The sequence below is a fragment of the Syngnathoides biaculeatus genome, chromosome 5 (assembly GCF_019802595.1).
Source record: "Syngnathoides biaculeatus isolate LvHL_M chromosome 5, ASM1980259v1, whole genome shotgun sequence".
In the NCBI taxonomy this organism is placed as follows: domain Eukaryota; kingdom Metazoa; phylum Chordata; class Actinopteri; order Syngnathiformes; family Syngnathidae; genus Syngnathoides; species Syngnathoides biaculeatus.
The window spans coordinates 8238618-8258581 of record NC_084644.1 but is presented as its reverse complement, the minus strand read 5'-3'; the positions used below and the strand labels follow the sequence as shown (position 1 = coordinate 8258581).

Below are 19964 nucleotides of genomic sequence, written 5' to 3'. Positions count from 1 at the left end.
ACGAACAGCCCCACTCACAATCACACCTATGGGCGATTTAGTGTGTCCAATTAATGTTGCACGTTTTGGGGACGTGGGAGGAAACTGGAGTGCCCGGAGAAAACCCGAGCAGGCACGAGGAGAACATGCAAACTCCACACAGTCGGGGCCAGGATTGAACCCAGGACCTCAGAACTGTGAGGCCAACGCTTTACCAGCTGAGCCACTATGCCTCAAAAGCAACACTTTCGTCGAAATAAAACCGCTCAACTCACTCTCATGAAGTTTCTTGGCACTAGGTGACAGCAAAGTACTTATTTTGTCTCAACGAAGCTCCTCAACTCACTTTCCTTGCCACCAAAATGCCACGAGATTGCAGCAAAGGACCACTTTTACCTTGCTGAGGCTCTTCAATACATTTTAACATAGTTCATTGGCACCAATATGCCACAAGATGGCAACCAACCAGTACTTTTGTCAAAATGAAGCTCCTTACTTCACTTCAACATTGTTCCTTGGTACTATGACACCACAAAGTAAAAACTTCCTGTTTTGGCCTGAGCATAGAAATACCAAATATTTTTTGGGGTTTTTCAGAGAATAATGTGACACAAGTTCCAAAAGAAAGCTGCAAGGTCAGAACCGACCAGTTGTGAATACGTAGCGGTTTAGTCCAAACTTCACCACCAATTCGTGAAAAGGAAAATTATTTAAATTGAAAATTCAATTAAAAATTTCTTTGCATTTCCATCAAAATATGACTTTTTCTTGCAAAATCTGACTTAGTCTTGTAATATTTTTAAGTACATTTTTTTCTTTAGAAAACTTTTGAATTATTAATTTATTTTCACTTGTTTCCCTCATAACAAAACATTTCATTTTTTTAATGAACTCATAATCTCACAATATTTTTGTAAAGATTTCATTTCTGTAGAATTACTACTTTTTTTCCCTCAACATATTACATTTTTGGGGTAAAAAAAAAAATTGATTTTTTTTTTTCCCCCATTATTTCCCTTTATTCACATAAAAGTCCAACAATTTTCTCATTTTATTATGAATTTATTCTGACTGTGGAAGTGATCCAGAGACCCAGTTTAGTTCCACGAGTGGCCAAAATGGAAGCGGGAGCAGCATGACGGAACACTTTGCCAGTTTGCCGTTGCAAAACGTCTGACCCCGGTTTGGAATCCGGAGTTTTCCGTCAAGGGAGAATCTTAAATTAGCGCGTTTGGCTAGCGCGAAACGTCTCTTCGTAATGAAGACATCAGCGTGGACGTCTGACTGCCTCTCCAAAGTGTTTCCACTTAATTACGCCGCAGTGCCGCCTTCATGTGGTTTACGACGGAGAGGGGAAGAGCCCATAAAAGAATTGAAGCTGAAAGCGCAGTTTTACACGCAGGGTAATAATGACCTCGCATCCCGGCGCACCGCGTCACTTTTTGCAATTTTCTATTGGACGCTCTCCATCACGCAAAACGGGAAGATTTATGGCCATCATGCTTCCAAGCAGACGGAATTTTGGGATGTTTCAAAGCATTAAAACTCCCGGGAGACAGCTGACGTCTGCCAGAAAAATAATGTTCGCTTGGAACGGCATCCCATCGTGCGTAGGCCTCCATTTTGAGCATTATTCCTCATTCAGTGAGGAATACAAAAACAAGTCCCAAGTTGACATATTTTTTAAAAATGAAAACAAATAGAACATATCAAATTGATTAAATTGTATGTGTGTACAGAATTCGGCATGAATTACTGAACCGAATTCTTTAAAATTTCTAGAGCGCTTGTAATCCAGCGAGTAATAGTAGTAATATTTCATCCAGCACACAAACAGACAACAAGATAACAAAATTAGACACACGGGGGTCACCTTAAACCAGGGGTGTTAAACACTCAGTCTGCGGTCCAAAGTCAAACTGGGGTATACAGTCCCAGTCAATCACATTTGAAAAATGTACGGGTGTGGTCAGTCATGCCCGCAGATATGAAGTTGCGGGTGTGTGTTCTGTTTGCAATTATGAGTGTACCCCTTTAAGAGCGGAGGGGGGGGGGCGGTGTCAGATAAACTAGGAAGTAGAAGGAGACTGTTTAGTATGGTTCACTACGCTGGATTGGTTTTCATGTGCGCCGAGGGTGTGCAACAGGTGCGGAATTGCGCAGTGGCGCAATTTAGAGGGAACATTGACCAAAACTACAAAAAATAAGCGACGTCTTTCAATATTTATGTATTTTTACTTGTAACAAATTTTACGCGCGCGATTTTTCATGCTCGACTGTGCAGATTTGCGAGTGCGATGGTGCACGGCCGTCAAATCACAGGGACCGCAATCCGATACACAGGATGAATTTGAAAATGAATAAAATACATAACTGTGCTGGTGTGGACTAAGGATAATTTTAGGAATTTTTATTAGAAATGTACTTGTTTTCAGCGGTCTGGCTCAGGGGTGCATGAGAGTGCTCGTACCGTGAGCGAAACGGTGGAACCAGTAGTAGCAAAAATCCACGGCCAGGAAGGAGAGCCACCAGGTCCAGGCCGAGTCCCAGGGGAGCTCCAGAAGCCGGAAGTTCTCCCACACGTACACGTAGGCCGACAGCTCCAGACCTCGCGTCAGCAGCCTGGAGGGAGGTCCGGTGCACGCATTCAGCGCCGAATCACATTCACAAAGTACAGCATACTGCTACCGTGACTGGGGAGTCCAAATTCAATTTGCAAATACGATGTGAAGGGTTAAATAAATGCAGCAGTTAAGGTATTGCGAAGTTCTCACAGCGGCAAAATACAAAATGAAAACACTTGCAAAGAGCTGGCCACACGTCTTCTAAATGCTCCTAATGAGACTAATTGGTCATATTTTCACTCAAGAGGCCACACCCCTTTAAATTCACACACACACACACACACACACACACACACACTATTACTTAAGAAACACCCAAAACATTTATGTATGAGAATTGATATTTATTTTATTCATATTTTAAGTATATTTATAGAATTTTGCACAACAATAACCTTCAATCATTATTAAATAATTCACGATTATAATGGGCAATTTATTCTTTAAAAATGTCCCATTAAAAAAAATCATTTCACAAATTATTTCATTGTTATTTTTCAAATTGGTTTCAATAAATAAATAAAATAAAATAAAAACAATTTTGGAAACAAACACTTTTGAACGATATTTTTTTAAAAACATTTATTTCACAATTGGATAATTGTATAAATTGGTTCACTTTTTAAAAAAAATTATATCTATTTTAATAATTAAATAGAATAAAATTAATTTTGCTTGTATTCATATTAAATTATTTATGAAGAATGAAAGAACTATACGTTATTCACATTTCAGTGGCTGCAATGTATTCAAACTGCAGGTGAGCACTCACAGCGGAAGTCGCGAGATCATCCCTAAGGACACGGAGACGACGGCGTCGGCGACGTTGTAAAGTTTCTCTTCCGACATCAGCGAGCCCAGCAGCATCTCCAGAACCACCAGGCCCAGGAACAAAGGGTTGGCCTGCGCACACAAGCAAAATCGCACGATCGCAACTCAGTAAAGTTTTAGCGAGTAAAAACAGGACATCCAGTGTTGCTTTTAGCGGGGCTGTTTGCTTTGGATGGGCTGAGAAAAAAAAAAAAAAAAGGCCAACTTTCAAGTGTGGTCATCCGTGATGTTTGCTTCCCAGCAGCCGCCAAGGCGCACCCTCGGTGGACAAGCACAGTACCAAAAAAAAGATCAATAAAAACAAGTACCCACCATATTATGAATTATATTACCTACTTAATAGTATATACTGTACACCTCTAATGTACCACAAATCATATTCAATATTCTATACATGTGATACGTGATATTACATGTTTACATTTTGTTTAACATATGTACCAATATCTTCTCTTTGACCTTTAATCAACAAATACTCCAAGCAAGACATAAAATACCATAATTTTTGGTTATTGCTCTTTTTAAACTCTTCCTGAATTTTTAAATTACAGTACTTGCTTTTATACATTATACATAAAATGAATAACATTGACATATGTCAACAAGAACTTTGACTTTGACTTCAGAGATTATGAACGATGCGGCCTACGGAACGGAGTATGTCCGAGTATGCAGGAAATCCTCTTTTTTTGTTAAATAGAGTAACTTAACATCCATTTTTTTTAAATCAGTTATAAAATACAGTTTATGGTTTGACAAATAAAATCTAATGATGTTGTGGAAACTACATTCAACTACTGTACAACCACCTTACTGTATTTTAATGTATGGCATCCATCGATTTTGAGCCGCTTATCCTCACAAGGGTCGCAGCTGTCATCGGGCAGGAGGCAGGGTACGCCCTGAAGTGGTCGGCAGCCAATCGCAGGGCACATAGAGACAATCAACAGCCGCACTCACAATCACACCTAGGAGCAATTTAGAGTGTCCGATTAATGTTGCATGTTTTTTGGGATGTGGGAGGAAACAAGTGTGCCCGGAGAAAACCCACACGCAGGCACAGTGGAGAACATACAAACTCCACGCGCAGGTCCGGGATCGAACCCGGGTCCTCAGAACTGTGAGGCCAGCGCTTTCCATCTGAGGCGCCGTGCCGCTATTTTAATGTATGATACGTGGTAAATAATTGTGGAATTTACATAATGGGCGCTTTTCTACTTTAGAAGGTATTCAAAGCGCTTGAGTGCCTCGTCATTCACCTACTGAAAACGCGGCATCAGGACCAACTTGCGGTTCAGTAGCTTGCTCAAGGGCACTTTGGCATTGTGACAAGGGCAGAGAATCCCACCTACAACCTTCTGGTTGGGAGATGATCAAGCAATAACCTGAGCCATGCCGCCCCCTTGGAAATGCCCAACAGTGTATATTTAGTCGATTACATTTATTGTATGCACCTCTTTTGTACCATCCATGCATCCATCTCCTTTGCAACTTATCCTCACGAGGGTCGCGGGGAGTGCTGGAGCCAATCCCATCTGTCAACAGGCAGGAGGCGGGGTACACCCTGAACTGGTCGCTAGCCAATCGCAGGGCACATAGAGACAAACAGCAACACTCACAATCACACCTAGGGGCAAGTTAAAGTGTCCATTTAATGTTGTATGTTTTTTGGATCGAACCCGGGACCTCAGAACTGTGAGACCAACGCTTTCCAGCTGAACCACCGTGCCGCCCTTTTGTACCATATTTACGTGAAATGTAATATTCCATACATTCTAATGTATGATTCTTACATCATGTATGGTGCATCTACAATCGTGAAGACATTATTTGTCTATTTCTGCAGCAGTCACCTTGTCTAGTAGTTGATTAATAATCCTATCCAATCAAAGCGGCTTCTCTCATTCCCTCTAAAAGCGGCGCAATAGTCTTGCATGGAGATGTCAGAAGAGAATGCAGAGATCTATTGAACGTTAGCGAGTTCCTGAAATAAATACAAGATCAACTGCTAAAAACCTCAGATTTTTTTTTTTAATGTATATTTAGAAGGGGGCGGTACGGTGGCTCAGCTGGAAAGTGTTGGCCTCACAGTTCTTAGGACCCTGGTTCAATCCCGGCCCTCCCTGTGGAGTTTTCATGTTTTCCCCATGCCTGCGTGGGTTTTCTCCGGGCACTCCGGTTTCCTCCCACATCCCAAAAAAATGCAACATTAATTGGACACTCTAAATTGCCCCAAGGTGTGATTGCGAGCGCGGCGGTTTGTCTCGATGTGCCCTGCGATCGGCTGGCAACCAGTTCAGGGTGTACCCTGCCTCCTGCCCGTTAATAGCTGGGATAGGCCCCGGCACTCCAGCAACCCTTGTGAGGATACGCGGTAAACAAAATGGATGGATATATTTAGAAGATTGAAATCCAAAATACTGCTACGGCGCATATCAAAAGCGTTTTACTCAGGGGCAAAAAAAGATGGGAATGTTGTCGTTTTAAGCGCGTTGCGCGCATCCTGCATTTTGTTGTTTGACGGGGTATATGCCGCGACACGGCCCCCCCCCCCTCTCGAAAAACATGTCATGACATCTTAATAGCTCTGTCAAACATGGAACTAATTACCGCCGCTCAATTTTATCTGCCAGACACTTCGCCACAGCGGCAACGCACATGTGCGTGCATGTCTGCGTGCGTGCACGGCAAGACCAGGGAGTCGTCACCGCGCGCAAAAATTCCAACATCTGGTCCCGGATTGTTACGAACACGTCCGAGTCAAAAGTCAGTCCCAATTCCCTTGAGTAATAAAGTTTTTTTTTTTTTTTTTGCAATTGTTTGGTGTTTTTTTTCGCTGTGAAAAGTAGCAAAAAAAAGGTACTACCCCCGCACCTCCTGATGAAAAAAAAACACCGTCAAAGGATTTGTTACAATTTGGTACAAATAAAATTAATTGGCCTTCAGACTAAAGCCGGGTTGCAAGTATCGACAGGATCTGGACCGCTTTTTGGCAGCCGCGGGGTACACAAACTGATGGACAAAAAATTTGGAGCCTATTTCCAAGTGCTGCTCAGTTTGGTAAGAGAGTTCACTTTTGAGTGGAATAGGTAAGTTATGCATGTGTAATTACTTGTTACTTATAATGTGTTCATTAAAAAGTAAGTGTGGGATTTCCGTAAAAATGTTGAGAAAAGTGACAGCTGATTACCACTTTTGGACCACTTGGATATCTGAATGGAAAGCCGTATGATGCAACCGTTCAGCGCCGGTTTTTAGTTTTATGGTGAAGTTCCATTTGGTTTTCAAGTTCCATTGTTGAGTAATATATATATATATATAAATGGCTAATCTTGGTGCACTATTTTCCAGGTGTTGTGAACCAGTGACACGGGGGCGGATCCAAATGCAGGAGTTCAAGGCAACAGCATAATATTCAAAGTGGCTTTAGTCCAGAAATAGGTCGATACCTAAAGGCAGTCCAAAACAAGGTAGAGGTGTGAAAACGCGAGGCCAGAAGCAAGGTCCAAAAAACATGAAACGAGGTCCGATGACTTTGAGACAAACTAAGAAACTTGACAAGATGTGGACATAGAAATGCTGTGACTAAGGATAGCGCTAACCTAGACTTACGCAGGATAGTAGAGAATCCAACACGCAGTCGATGCAAATGCCAGAGACAAATTCCAAACCTAAATGCCCAGTCAATTCCGATGGAGGTCTTAAGCTCCGCCCCCTTAGCCATGTCCCACAAGCTTTCAAAATGGCGACTGAACATAACGTTTGAATTCTCTATCGCGTATTCCGGATAATATTGGGGTATTTTTTTGCCAAATGTGTCAGACCTGTCCAAGAGAGTTCGACAGAGAGGTCTCAACTATTTCACGCAAGCATGTGTACATGGAATTAAGATTTTGGACTGAGCGACACGCAACGTCAGAGTTACAGGGAAACATTGGCGATCGATGCAAAAAAGCTCGATGCCTCACAAACTTCACATTGAAATCCGACAGGATAAAATAGCGGAATGGTACTGGTCCATAAAACTTAGGCCATCTGAAGACCATTTTCTTCGTAACATTAACTTTTCCAAGCGCACGCTACTGACAACCGGCATTGCTTGTGGTACAATACGGTGAGAGGGGCGGTTCAAGCCAGGGGTTAAGACAACGCGACGATCTGATTGGCTATTATTGTACGAGTGGTTTGGCCTGGCCACGCCCCTCACTGGGATTGTCAAGTACTTACAGGTCTATTTTGTTTGGTGTGCAAGTTCCATTTAGCTGTAGTAGTACTTTGATTTTTCTAAAAATGGTTTCATAGCTAAACCTTTAGCTAAAAAAAAAACAGTCCAAATCTGTACCATTGGCTGGACTCACTTGATATATGTAATTTGAGAGTATTGTTCATCATCCGAGTGCGATGAGCGGCTTTTCCACCAACCAACCGAGCGACTTTGAGCAAAAGGTTCCAGTGGCCCATGTGGTTTGCGTTTCCATCGCAATTTATTAGTTCAGGATAAATTCAATAAATCTCATCCGCTGCCAATGACGGCTGACGAATTCAAATATCCATGTTAACACGGAGGGCTGGCGGTGAATGAGACGCATTCACTAGTGGGGATGAAGAAAACGCTGCGATTTCAAGACTTCCAGTTAATCTAGAATTTTTTTATCTTCATCTTAATTTGATTTTCTTTATAGACCAAACCCTTTCTTTATCCAGCGGAGGCAACAGATTCATATTTGCTGTGGCAACCTGAACGAGGGAGTTTTTGTTATCTTCAGGTACATCTCAGATTTTGGATTATTTCAAATACAAATTCGAAAACAAATCAATACATTAACTCGGACGTCAGCCAATACAGGAAGCAACGAGGGACAAAAGTCCGTGCAGTAGACTCCCGCACATTCGAGGTTGGGGATTCACAATCCCACCCACAGTAATTGTGGATTCTGTTTTGGAAACGATCCGTACCCCACTTATTTCCAGCCATTTTTTTGCCGCTTATCCTCACAAGGGTCGCCGGGAGTGCCGCAGCCTATCGCAGCTGTCAACAGACAGGAGGCGGGGTACACCCTGAACTGGTCGCCAGCCAATCGCAGGGCACATGGAGACAAACAGATGCACCCACAATCACACCTCGGGGCAATTTAGAGTCTCACATTAATGCTTTTTTTCGGGTGTGAGAGGAAACCGGAGTGCCCGGAGAAAATCCAAGCAGGCACGAGGAAAACATGCAAACTCCACATAGGCGGATCCAAGATCAAACCCGGGACCTCAGAACTGTGAGGGTGACGCTTTCCAGCTGCGCCACCGTGCCACCGCTGTTACTTCCATACCCCACTTATTTGATATTTGAAATCATTTTTGACCCGATGTTCTGCATATTCAGATTTATTTTGACTCAAGCCCCCGCTGTTTCACTAGTGGCACAAATAGCATAGCACAAATAGACAGTCTTGCCAGTTACATTGGAAAAAGTAACTTAGTGACTGATTACTTAAGCAACTAAGTTGGAAAAAAAGTAACTTTTTAGTTACTTTAAGCAGCTGGCCAGTGGCAGGAATATCACTTATTCAGAATAAAAAATGTAACAAAAAAATCTTCGGAGTACCTGCCCTGCAATTGGCTGGCAACCAGTTTAGGGTGTACCCCACCTCCTGTCCGTTGACAGCTGGGATAGGCTCCAGCACTCCCCGCGACCCTCGTGAGGATAAGCGGCAAAGAAAATGTATGGATGGATCTTAATCGTACCCATCACACAAATTACAGAACAATGTCATCTTCTTCTTTTCCTTTCGGCTTGTCCCGTTAGGGGTCGCCACAGCGTGTCATCTTTTGCCATCTTAGCCTATCTCCTGGATCTTCCTCTGTAACCCCAACTGCCCTCATGTCTTCCTCTCTCACCACATCCATAAACCTTCTCTTTGGTCTTCCTCTCGCTCTTTTGCCTGGGAGCTCCATCCTCAGCATCCTTCTACCAATATACTCACTCCTCCGCCTCTGAACATGTCCAAACCATCGAAGTCTGCTCTCTCGAATCTTGTCTCCAAAACATCCAACTTTGGCTGTCCCTCTAATGAGCTCATTTCTAATCCTATCCGACCTGGTCACTCCGAGCGAGAACCTCAGCATCTTCATTTCTGCCACCTCCGGTTCTGGTTCCTGTTTCTTCAGTGCCACCGTCTCTAATCCGTACATCATGGCCGGCCTCACCGCTGTTTTATAGACTTTGCCCTTCATCCTAGCAGAGACTCTTCCGTCACATAACACACCAGACACCTTTCGCCAGCTGTTCCAACCTGCTTGGACCCGTTTCTTCACTTCCTGACCACACTCTCCATTGCTCTGTATTGTTGACCCCAAGTATTTGAAGTCGTCCACCCTCGCTATCTCTTCTCCCTGTAGCCTCACTCTTCCCCCTCCACTTTTCACATTCACACACAGATATTCTGTTTTACTTCGGCTAATCTTCATTCCTCTCCTTTCCAGTGCATGTCTCCATCTTTCTAATTGTTCCTCTGCAGGCTCCCTGCTTTCACTGCAGATCACAATATCATCTGCGAACATCATGGTCCAAGGGGAATCCAGTCTAACCTCATCTGCCAGCCTATCCATGACTACAGCAAACAGGAAGGGGCTCAGAGCTGATCCCTGATGCAGTCCCACCTCCACCTTAAATTCCTCTGTCACACCTAAGGCACACCTCACCATTGTTCTGCTGCCATCATACATGTCCTGTCCTATTTTAACGTACTTCTCTGCCGCACCAGACTTACGCATGCAGTACCACAGTTCCTCTCTTGGTACTCTGTCATAGGCTTTCTCTAGATCCACAAAGACACAATGTAGCTCCTTCTGACCTTCTCTGTACTTTTCCACGAGCATCCTCAAGGCAAACAATGCATCTGTGGTACTCTTTCTAGGCATGAAACCATACTGTTGCTCGCAGATACTTATTTCTGTCCTGAGTCTAGCTTCCACTACTCTTTCCCATAACTTCATTGTGTGGCTCATCAACTTTATTCCTCTATAGTTCCCACAGCACTGAACATCCCCTTTGTTCTTAAAAATGGTAACTGGAATACTTTTCCTCCATTCTTCAGGCATCTTTTCGCCCGCTAGTATTCTGTTGAATACGTTGGTCAAAAACTCCACAGCCATCTCTCCAAATTGCTTCCATACCTCTACCGGTAGGTCATCAGGACCAACTGCCTTTCCATTTTTCATCCTTTTTAGTGCCTTTCTGACTTCCCCCTTAGTAATCATTTCCACTTTCTGGTCCTTCACACTTGCCTCTTCAACTCTTCCTTCTCGCTCATTTTCTTCATTCATCAACTTCTCAAAGTATTCTTTCCATCTATTTAGCACACTACCGGCACCAGTCAACACATTTCCATCTCTATCCTTAATCACCCTTACCTGCTGCACATCCTTCCCATCTCTATCCCTCTGTCTGGCCAACCTGTAGAGATCCTTTTCTCCTTCTTTCGTGTCCGACCTGGTGTACATGTCTTCATATGCCTCTTGTTTAACCTTTGCCACCTCTACCTTTGCCCTACGTCGCATCTCGATGTACTCCTTTCGCTTCTCCTCAGTCCTCTCAGTATCCCACTTCTTCTTCGCTAATCTCTTTCCTTGTATAACTCCTTGTATTTTGGGGTTCCACCACCAAGTCTCCTTCTCCCCTTTCCTACCAGATGACACACCAAGTACTCTCCTGCCTGTCTCTCTGATCACTGGCTGTCGTCGTCCAGTCTTCCGGGAGCTTCTGCTTTCCATCGAGAGCCTGTCTTACCTCTTTCCGGAAGGCCGCACAACATTCTTCCTTTTTCAGCTTCCACCACATGGTTCTCTGCTCTACCTTTGTCTTCTTAATCTTCCTACCCACCACCAGAGTCATCCTACACACTACCATCCTATGCTGTCGAGCTACACTCTCCCCTACCACTACTTTACAGTCAGTAACCTCCTTCAGATTACATCGTCTGCACAAAATATAATCCACCTCCGTGCTTCTACCTCCGCTCTTGTAGGTCACTATATGTTCCTCCCTCATCTGGAAATAAGTGTTCACTACAGCCATCTCCATCCTTTTTGCAAAGTCCCCCACCATCTGTCCCCCAAAGTTCCTTTCCTGGATGCCGTACTTATCCATCACTTCTTCATCGCCCCTGTTTCCTTTACCAATATGTCCATTACAATCTGCACCAATCACAACTCTCTCGCTGTCTGGGATGCTCAGAACTACTTCATCTAGTTCCTTCCAGAATTTCTCTTTCAACTCTAGGTCACATCCTACCTGTGGGGCATAGCCGCTAACCACATCATACATAACACCCTCAATTTCAAATTTTAGTCTCATCACTCGATCTGATACTCTTTTCACCTCCAAGACATTCTTAGCCAGCTCTTCCTTTAAAATAACCCCTACTCCATGGTAGGATAATTTAAACCCTGCTCCTAAACTTCTAGCCTTACCTCCTTTCCACCTGCTCTCTTGGATGCACAGAATATCAACCTTTCTCCTAATCATCATGTCAACCAACTCCTGAGTTTTTCCTGTCATAGTCATTCAAAGTCCCTACACTCAGTTGTAGGCTCTGTGCATTCCTCTTTTTCTTCTGACGATGGATCCGGTTTCCTCCTCTTCTTTGTCTTCGACCCACAGTAGCTGAATTTCCACCGACGCCCTGCAGGTTAGCAGTGCCGGGGGCGGGCGTTGTTAACCCGGGCCACGACCGATCCGGTATGGGATTCTTTAGATGAACGTTCATATTTGTTTGGCACAGTTTTTACGCCGGATGCCCTTCCTGACGCAACCCTCTGCATTTATCCGGGCTTGGGACCGGCCTACAGATCGCACTGGTTTGTGCCCCCATAGGGCTGCATTCATCAACATGCAAAAATAACTAATATCTTATTGAAGGGCGGCACGGTGACTGAGCTGGTAAAGTGTTGGCCTCATCAGTTCTGAGGACCCGGGTTCGATCCCGGCCCCGCTTGTGTGGAGTTTCATGTTCTCCCCGTGCCTGTGTGGGTTTTCTCCGTGCACTCTGGTTTCCTCCCACTTCCCAAAAACATGCAACGTTAATTGGACACTCTAAATTGCCCCTCGGTGTGATTGTGAGTGCAGCTGTTTGTCTCCACGTGCCCTGCGATTGGCTGGCAACCAGTTCAGGGTGTGCCCCACCTCCTGCCCATTGAGAGTGGTGACCCTCGTGAGGATAAGCGGCAAAGAAAATGGATGTCATTGAAGCGGGATTAAATAAGACAAATAGTGCAAACGTGCCATGCCAAATAAATATAAACAAGCACACCGTTCTCTGCAGGCCAAAAGTGGCACTAGTAGTGGAATAATAATAGAATAGAAATCTACTAGTGCGCTGACTCGTCTGTTTATCAAAAATACGCAATAAATGCTCAAAGGGCTTTCCACGGCCGAGTCTATTTGACACTGTTTGCACTTTACGTGCAGCTTTTTGGGCCGGGTATAATTTGGTTCCTCGCGTGGAACATTTGCCGACCAGATGTGGGCGCGTTTCCCTCGATTCATACGTCTCGCCGAGGTCACGCTTGACATAAAACATAGCGGCTGACAAGACACTTTTATCCCCACTTTCACTACGGCAGAGAGAGTGTAAATTCAAAGTGTTCCACTCTCGCCGAAGGGAGAGCGCTTTTCGTGTTTTGTCCCGATGAATTAAAGATACACAAAGTGCTCTTGAGTTATTAATTGTTCTCACACGCCCAACAAATTAGTTTAATGACAGCTCGCGAATCCGACATTCAAATGGCACAATGAAATAATTTTTCTTCACACGGTGTCAAATGACACCTGGACTTATTTGAGGACACTTTGCACAAAAGGATTTTGAAAAGTAACTTCATAAAAAAAAATCTCCCTTTGACTTCAGGATAAAGAAAAAAAAAAAAAATTATCAATACAAATCTGCATGAAAAAGGATTGGCACAGGCTGTTGTGTGCTTGACAAAGCAACAGGTGGCGCCATCACCTGTAGCTATGACGTTTAAAAAAATATTTTTTAAATATAAATTTTTTTTTAATCTGAAATCCAGTTAATAACACCGAACTAATTAAATACACCAAAATGAATACATTTGGAAAATATATACTGAATAAATATTTCAATCTATTAAATTAAAAAAAGTAAAATATTATTGACATAATCTATAAAATATTACATGCTATATCGCACACTTGAGTATTTTAGCCAATCATAAGGGTGAAGATTTCATTTCCCAATAAAAACAAAAAAAAAAGCACAATGATGTCACATTTTTAACTGGGGGGGAGATATATATATACACACACACACACACACACACACATATCTATATATAAATAAACACACACAAACACATATATATCCATCCAACCATTTTCTTTGCCGCTTATCCTCACAAGGGTCACGAGGAGTGCTGGAGCCTATCTCATGTGTCAGCGGGCAGGAGGCGACGTACGCCTTAAACTGGTTGCCAGGTATTGCAGGGCACATAGAGACAGACAACAGTCCCACTCACAATCACACCTAGGGGCAATTTCGAGCGTCCAATTAACGATTTTGGAATGTGGGAGGAAACCGAAGTGCCTGGAGAAAACCCACATAGGCACGGGGAGAACATGGGAACTCCACAGAGGCAGGTCCGGGATCGAACCCGGGATCTGAGAACTGTGAGGCCAACACTTTCCAGCTGAAAGAAAGTAGACGAACTTCCCAGGGTAAGTAAAACCTCAATTAACTTAGAATATTTGTGGTACTCTTTTGTTTATCTTCATATTTCCCTTGTAACAATTTCTTTGTTTTGTCTGTTTATGTATCCTAAATTAGGAGCTCTTGTGCTTCACTCGTGGTGCATTTTGCCTAAAGCGTTCTCCATATTGTCCTCATTGTTGGGCCCTTGTCGACAAAGCGTTGACTGTTTCTCCCCCACAGCATGTGAATTATGACCCATAACTGCAACGACAATCGCTTTTCACACTGAGAGAAGCTTCCTTTCTGTGGTACCGTAGCCCGAAAGTGGGGCATCACGTGGCGGGCGCGTCCGATTGCAAAGATGAACTGAGGTAGACGAAAGCTTGGGGCAACTTTTTTTTTTTGTTGTTGGAAAAAGAAAAACAAAAGTGATGAATTGTCAATTACAAAACTTTTCAGGCCAATCCTCGAAATTATGATTAAAATTTGCCGTTGTTTTTTTATTTGTTTTTTTTTCCCGCCCATCTGGCTAGTATACTTGCTACCGATTGGGTCTCATTTGGGAGAATTTCTCAACAGGACTACGGCAAAGTACCAGCCCAGGCTTTTGCCCAAAATGGCTGCATTTCACCAAAATGGACGATTTCCTGTTCAATTTTTAATATGGCTCATTGAGGCTTTTTTGATTCCTGTTATGATAGATATGATATATTTCCTCTCATTGAACTGGTGTACAGGTTTTTTTTTGTTTTTTTTCGAGAATCCTTAGACCACAGGTGTCAAACTCAAGGACCAGGGGCCAGATCCGGCCCGCCGCATGATTCTATGTGGCCCGCGGAGGCAAATCATGTGTATCAACTTCCATGATTTTTTTTTGTTCAAATCTGTACCAAAATTTCAAATTGTCCTATCATAAATAATAATGTTGAGAAATTACAAGCATTTTTCCGTTACCAAACAATAGTTAGAAAAACCTATTACCCAAAACTAATTCATAAATTTTACATGTAAATATGATGAGGCGGTTGAAGATTTTAAGCATTTCCCAGCCATAATGGCCCTTTGAGGGAAACCGCAAGTAAAATGTGGCCCGTGACAAAAATGAGTTTGATACCTCTGCCTAAAACAATCGTAATCATAATACACATTTGTTCATGTAGGCAAAAAAAAAATAAAACTTTGCAATTTACTGTTGCGCATGTATCTTTCTATGGAGCAGACCAGCAAAGTACACAGTTGTGAAATTCCCAGAAAACGACTGCTTCACGCCAAAATGGCTGACTTGCTGTGAAATTTTGGGCACGGGTCCTCGAGAATTTTTCGTACGTCCTGTCATGATAGACACGCCCCCACCCAGTTCAGGGTAGATCGCTGAAACTTTGGTCTTTCTTCTAACTTTCCGAGAATTCTCCGCCCACATTGAACAGCGAAATGCCATAAACATTTTGCAATGGACCTTTCCCATGGTGACCTTAAGCTCCGCCCCCTTAGCTAACTATACCCAAATCTTCCAAATTGGCGACTGAACAGAACACGTTTGAAGTCGATTCTCTATCGCGTATTCCAGATAATATTTCGGTATATTTTTTGCCAAATGCGTCAGACTTGTCCAAGAGAGTTCTACAGAGAGGTCTCAACTAGAGCTAGCCTTAATCCATCACAGACACTTTGTCAACTGTGTTTTAGGCCTTGGAAAATGAATCAACCGGGCCCCTTGTAACCTAGCAGGATATCTTTCATCAGAATTGCACGTTCCCCAAGCGCATCTGAGGACCTGGCAGGACGCAATGTCAGAGCTACAGCAAAACGTTGGCGATCGAAGCAAAAAAAAAAAAAAGCTCGACGCCTCACGAACTTCACATTGAAATCCGACAGGATAAAATAGTGGAATCGTACTGGTCCATAAAACTCAGGCCGTCTGAGGACCATTTTCTCCGTGACATTAACTTTTCCAAGCGCATGCTACTGACAACCGGCATTGCTTGTGGGACAATACGGCGAGAGTGGCGTGTCAAGCCAGGGGGTAAAACAATGCGGCTGTCTGATTGGCTATTTTTGTACGAGTGATTGACAGGTCGGAAAGGTCCATTTGCCATCCAGCTCCTGATTTAGGTTTATTTGGATGAATTTTGTAGTCGGAGTTCATCAAAGTACAAATTTGTCAAAACAGCACCTTTAAACCAAAGGTGGCTGACTTTCTGTTCAGGTTTTCGCACTAGTACCTGGGACTTTTTGTTTGGGTCCTTTTGTTGTTGTTGATCGCCCCGTGACAAGCAAGCTTCAGATATTATACGTTGCTTTTCATATAAAGTGAAAAAATAAAAGCCAGTCATCAATATTTTCATCTGTTTATCAAACAAGGCAAACAGCCAAACACACGAATAGAAAAGCTGCTGTCGACCACAGCTCACGCCCAGACGCTCTCACGAAGAGTAACTAGCTAAGCCCTTGACTACGCTCACTCGGGCCCTTAACCCATTCGCGGGCGGGATGGCAATTTTTTTGCCTTATTCAGATAAAAGTCTCCGAACGGGGCACAATCAAGGAAATAACACTTCTTTTTCGTTTATGGTTAAGTTATATGATAACTTTACTAATTTATAATCTCGTCCCAAAAATGGGACGCTGCCCACGAATGGGTGAAAGGCATATTACAGTTGTTGCCGTGAGTTTTGCTTGTCTCAACATCCAAATATATAAAACCTGTTTCATTTCTTTACAATTTATTGAATTCATATATATCTTATACATCTTTATACAATATTCTGCTTTAAAAAAAAAGATAGAAAACTGAGGGAAGGGTGGGCGTTTTTGGGACGGGGGGTTGGGATTGGAGAGCTGGAACGGCTTCACGGCTTCTCAATTCATTACAATGGGGAAAATGGATTTTAATGCAAGGAAATTGATTTACAAGCTTGGTCGCGGAACAAATTGAAGTCTCATGTCAAGGTACGGCTGCGTGTCGGAGAGACATCATTCCAAAAGATGCTGGGAAAACGTCATCGTGCGTCACTTTGCGGTCGTACGCTGTATTGTATGTCATCTATAATTCAACGCACGGTCAGGACGCCGGAGACAAAGGACGGAAAAGACGGTCGCGCTTCAAACGGGTGCCGCGGGAAGTCTCTGGCCAACCGCGCCGCGATGGGAAGAAGGACGCAGCTTCTTTGGCGTCCCCGGCGTGCAAAATTACAGCCGTTGTCTCGGCCGTGTGACGCACTGCCGACTTTGGAAACCCGTGCGCCAAAAATGTCTCATTTTATTTTCCGATTGAGCGGCGGACGGAAAGTCGGTTTTTTTCATCCTTTGCTTCCACATTTGATTCAAGTTTTGCGTTATTTTGGTGGTCATTATTATTTTTGGTGGATGAATTTACAAACAACTTGTCATCCGTTACCTGGGCCGCGTATCCTCACAAGGGTGCTGGAGTTTCTTTGTCTCTATGTGCCCTGTGATTGGCTGGCAATAAAGTCTTTGGGTCGTTTCGGTGGCTTTCAATATTAATAACAAAAGTATTACAAATAGGCGGCACGGTCAGCTGGTAAAGCCTCACAGTTCTGAGGACCTGGGTTCGATCCCCAGCCCCGCCTGCGTGGAGTTTCCACGTACTCCACGTGATTGCGTGGATTTTCTCCGGGTGGGCACTCCGGTTTCCTCGCACATCCCAAAAACATGCAACATTAATTGGACACTCTAAATTGCCCGTAGGTGTGATTATTAGTGCGGCTGTTTGTCTCTATGTGCCTTGCGATTGGCTGGCAACCAGTTCAGGGTGTACCCCGCCTCCGGCCTGTTGACAGTTGGGATAGGCGCCAGCATTCGCCGTGACCCTCATGAGGATAAGTGGCAAAGAAAATTGTTGGTTGGATGGAAGTATTATGAATGAGGAAAACCTGCTGTTATTTGAATATGATGCAAAATAAATGTTGAAATGTACATACGGTGTATAAAGAACACATTTATGAAATAAATAGTAACATTAAAATGACAACAATTGAAAAAATGAAGCTATTTCTCAGGTTTTGCTAGTTTCCGTTGTTGTTTTGTATAAAGAACATCAATATTCAAATATTTTAAAAAAATTACATACACATGATAACCCAAAGTCATTTGTTGTGTTCGTCTAGGCAGAACATTTGCCTTGAAAACTCATAAGCGTGTGGACGTAAGTCAATTATTAATTCGTCTGTTTTTTCTCTTTCATAATTAGATGGCGTTTCCAGTGAAGAGGGGACCCACCTGATGGACGTACGCGGGGACGTCTTCCAGCCGCTCGAAGGTCGACTCGTTCGGCGTGAGCAAGTACAGCATGGCCCGGAGCCTGCGCGGTAGCGGCCCGAGAAGCTCTCCGTCCGCCATGATCGCCACCTGCCCAGGTAACAACAACCGCAAGGAGGAGGAGGAGGAGAAGACGGAAAGACGAGCCTTTCGCTCTTTAACCGCGGCACGTTGCCGCGCTCTGTTTATTTATCAGCTCCTTGGGCGGCGAAGTAGGTCAGCTGGGTAAGAGTCACACGCCGCCTCATGAATATGATAATCATCTTTACGTTCAACATTTTGGGATCGGCGCCATCGCTGGCCGGAAGCTCTCGCGAGACCTCACGTGAGGGCGAAGAAAGTTTTAGGGACCAAAGTTTTATTTACTGCACATCACCGTATGTTTTCCGGTTCTTGTTACATAACTTGCCTCGATTATATTTTTCATATCACTCCATTTGGATGATGTCTCACATTAAATTATCAAGAACAGAACCTTGGTTGCATTCCTTTAGATGTAAAACGTATTTATTCATTTGTCTTGTATAAAATTTAACAATGCAATAAATATCAAATTTTGCATATAGTTAACATTGTGTGTACAATGTAGTATGTAGGTTAATTGAATGTAACCAATGGATTAAAATAAAAAGGTGCATCCATCCATTTTCTGAGCTGCTTATCCTTACGAGGGTCGCGGGGAGTGCTAGAGCCAATCCCAGCTGTCAACGGGCAGGAGCCGGGGTACACCCTGAACTGGTCGCCAGCCAATCGCAGGGCACATGGAGACACCTCGGGGCAATTTAGAGTGTCCAATTAATGTTGCATGTTTTTGGGATGTGGGAGGAAACCGGAGTGCCCGGACAAAAACCACGCAGGCACAGGGAGAACATGCAAAATCCACACAGACGGGCCCGGGATTGAACCCTGGTCCTCAGAACTGTGAGGCCAACGCTCTGTAATTGCACCACCATGCCACGGAATAAAATATTCATGTAAATATCTTGTATACTTTTTTTTTTTTAAACCTTATCTGCATGTGTGTGACCTAGCATAGTGTGGGACAAGTACCACTATGCGAGAATATAAAATATTAAATATTCATACTGTGCAGCATCTTACTTTTTCTTTTAATCCAGTACACCGCATTTAATCCAGTTCAATAATACATTGGTTTAAGTCCCGGGAAAGTGAAAAATAACACAAATTTGTGTTCATGAGTGTTATTAACAAGGGTCCAAAATTGAAATGGGTAAAATATATATTTTTTAAATTGCATGCTAATAAAATGAGGCTCAAAAATTGTGAAAAATAGCAAGTTTCTCCCAACTATCAGACGCTGTGAGAACAGCGGTTGAACGAGATGAAAAAAAACCCACTCATTTTTCAGAGTTTAATACAATTTCACGCTATTTTTATTTTCATTCTCAGGGTGGTATTTGATTTGCTTTGGTGCTTATGTGCGATGAAATCGGATCGTCCACACCAAAATAAGACACAACTCTAGCCGGTCAGCGTTTATTACGGCACAGGTCGACGACCGCGGATACAAACGTTTGAGAATTCAGCTTAT

The 19964-nt window shown here is 43.3% G+C and overlaps 1 protein-coding gene across 3 annotated transcripts in view; it reads right to left on the bottom strand.

Annotated features, from left to right (window-relative positions):
• The window catches only part of agmo (alkylglycerol monooxygenase), a 55118-nt gene extending 36508 nt beyond the window's left edge, over nucleotides 1-18610 (bottom strand). For 2 of the 3 annotated variants that reach the window (XM_061820017.1, XM_061820016.1), the window contains exons 1-3: nucleotides 18374-18610; nucleotides 3376-3506; nucleotides 2450-2601 (exon numbers count right to left, since the gene is read on the bottom strand). In XM_061820017.1, the coding sequence (XP_061676001.1) occupies nucleotides 2450-2601; nucleotides 3376-3506; nucleotides 18374-18493 (403 nt within the window). In that variant the 5' untranslated portion in view covers nucleotides 18494-18610. The remainder of the gene's footprint in view (nucleotides 1-2449; nucleotides 2602-3375; nucleotides 3507-18373) is intronic. The other variant, XM_061820018.1, reaches the window with a different exon arrangement.
• Between the last annotated feature and the right edge of the window lie 1354 nt (nucleotides 18611-19964).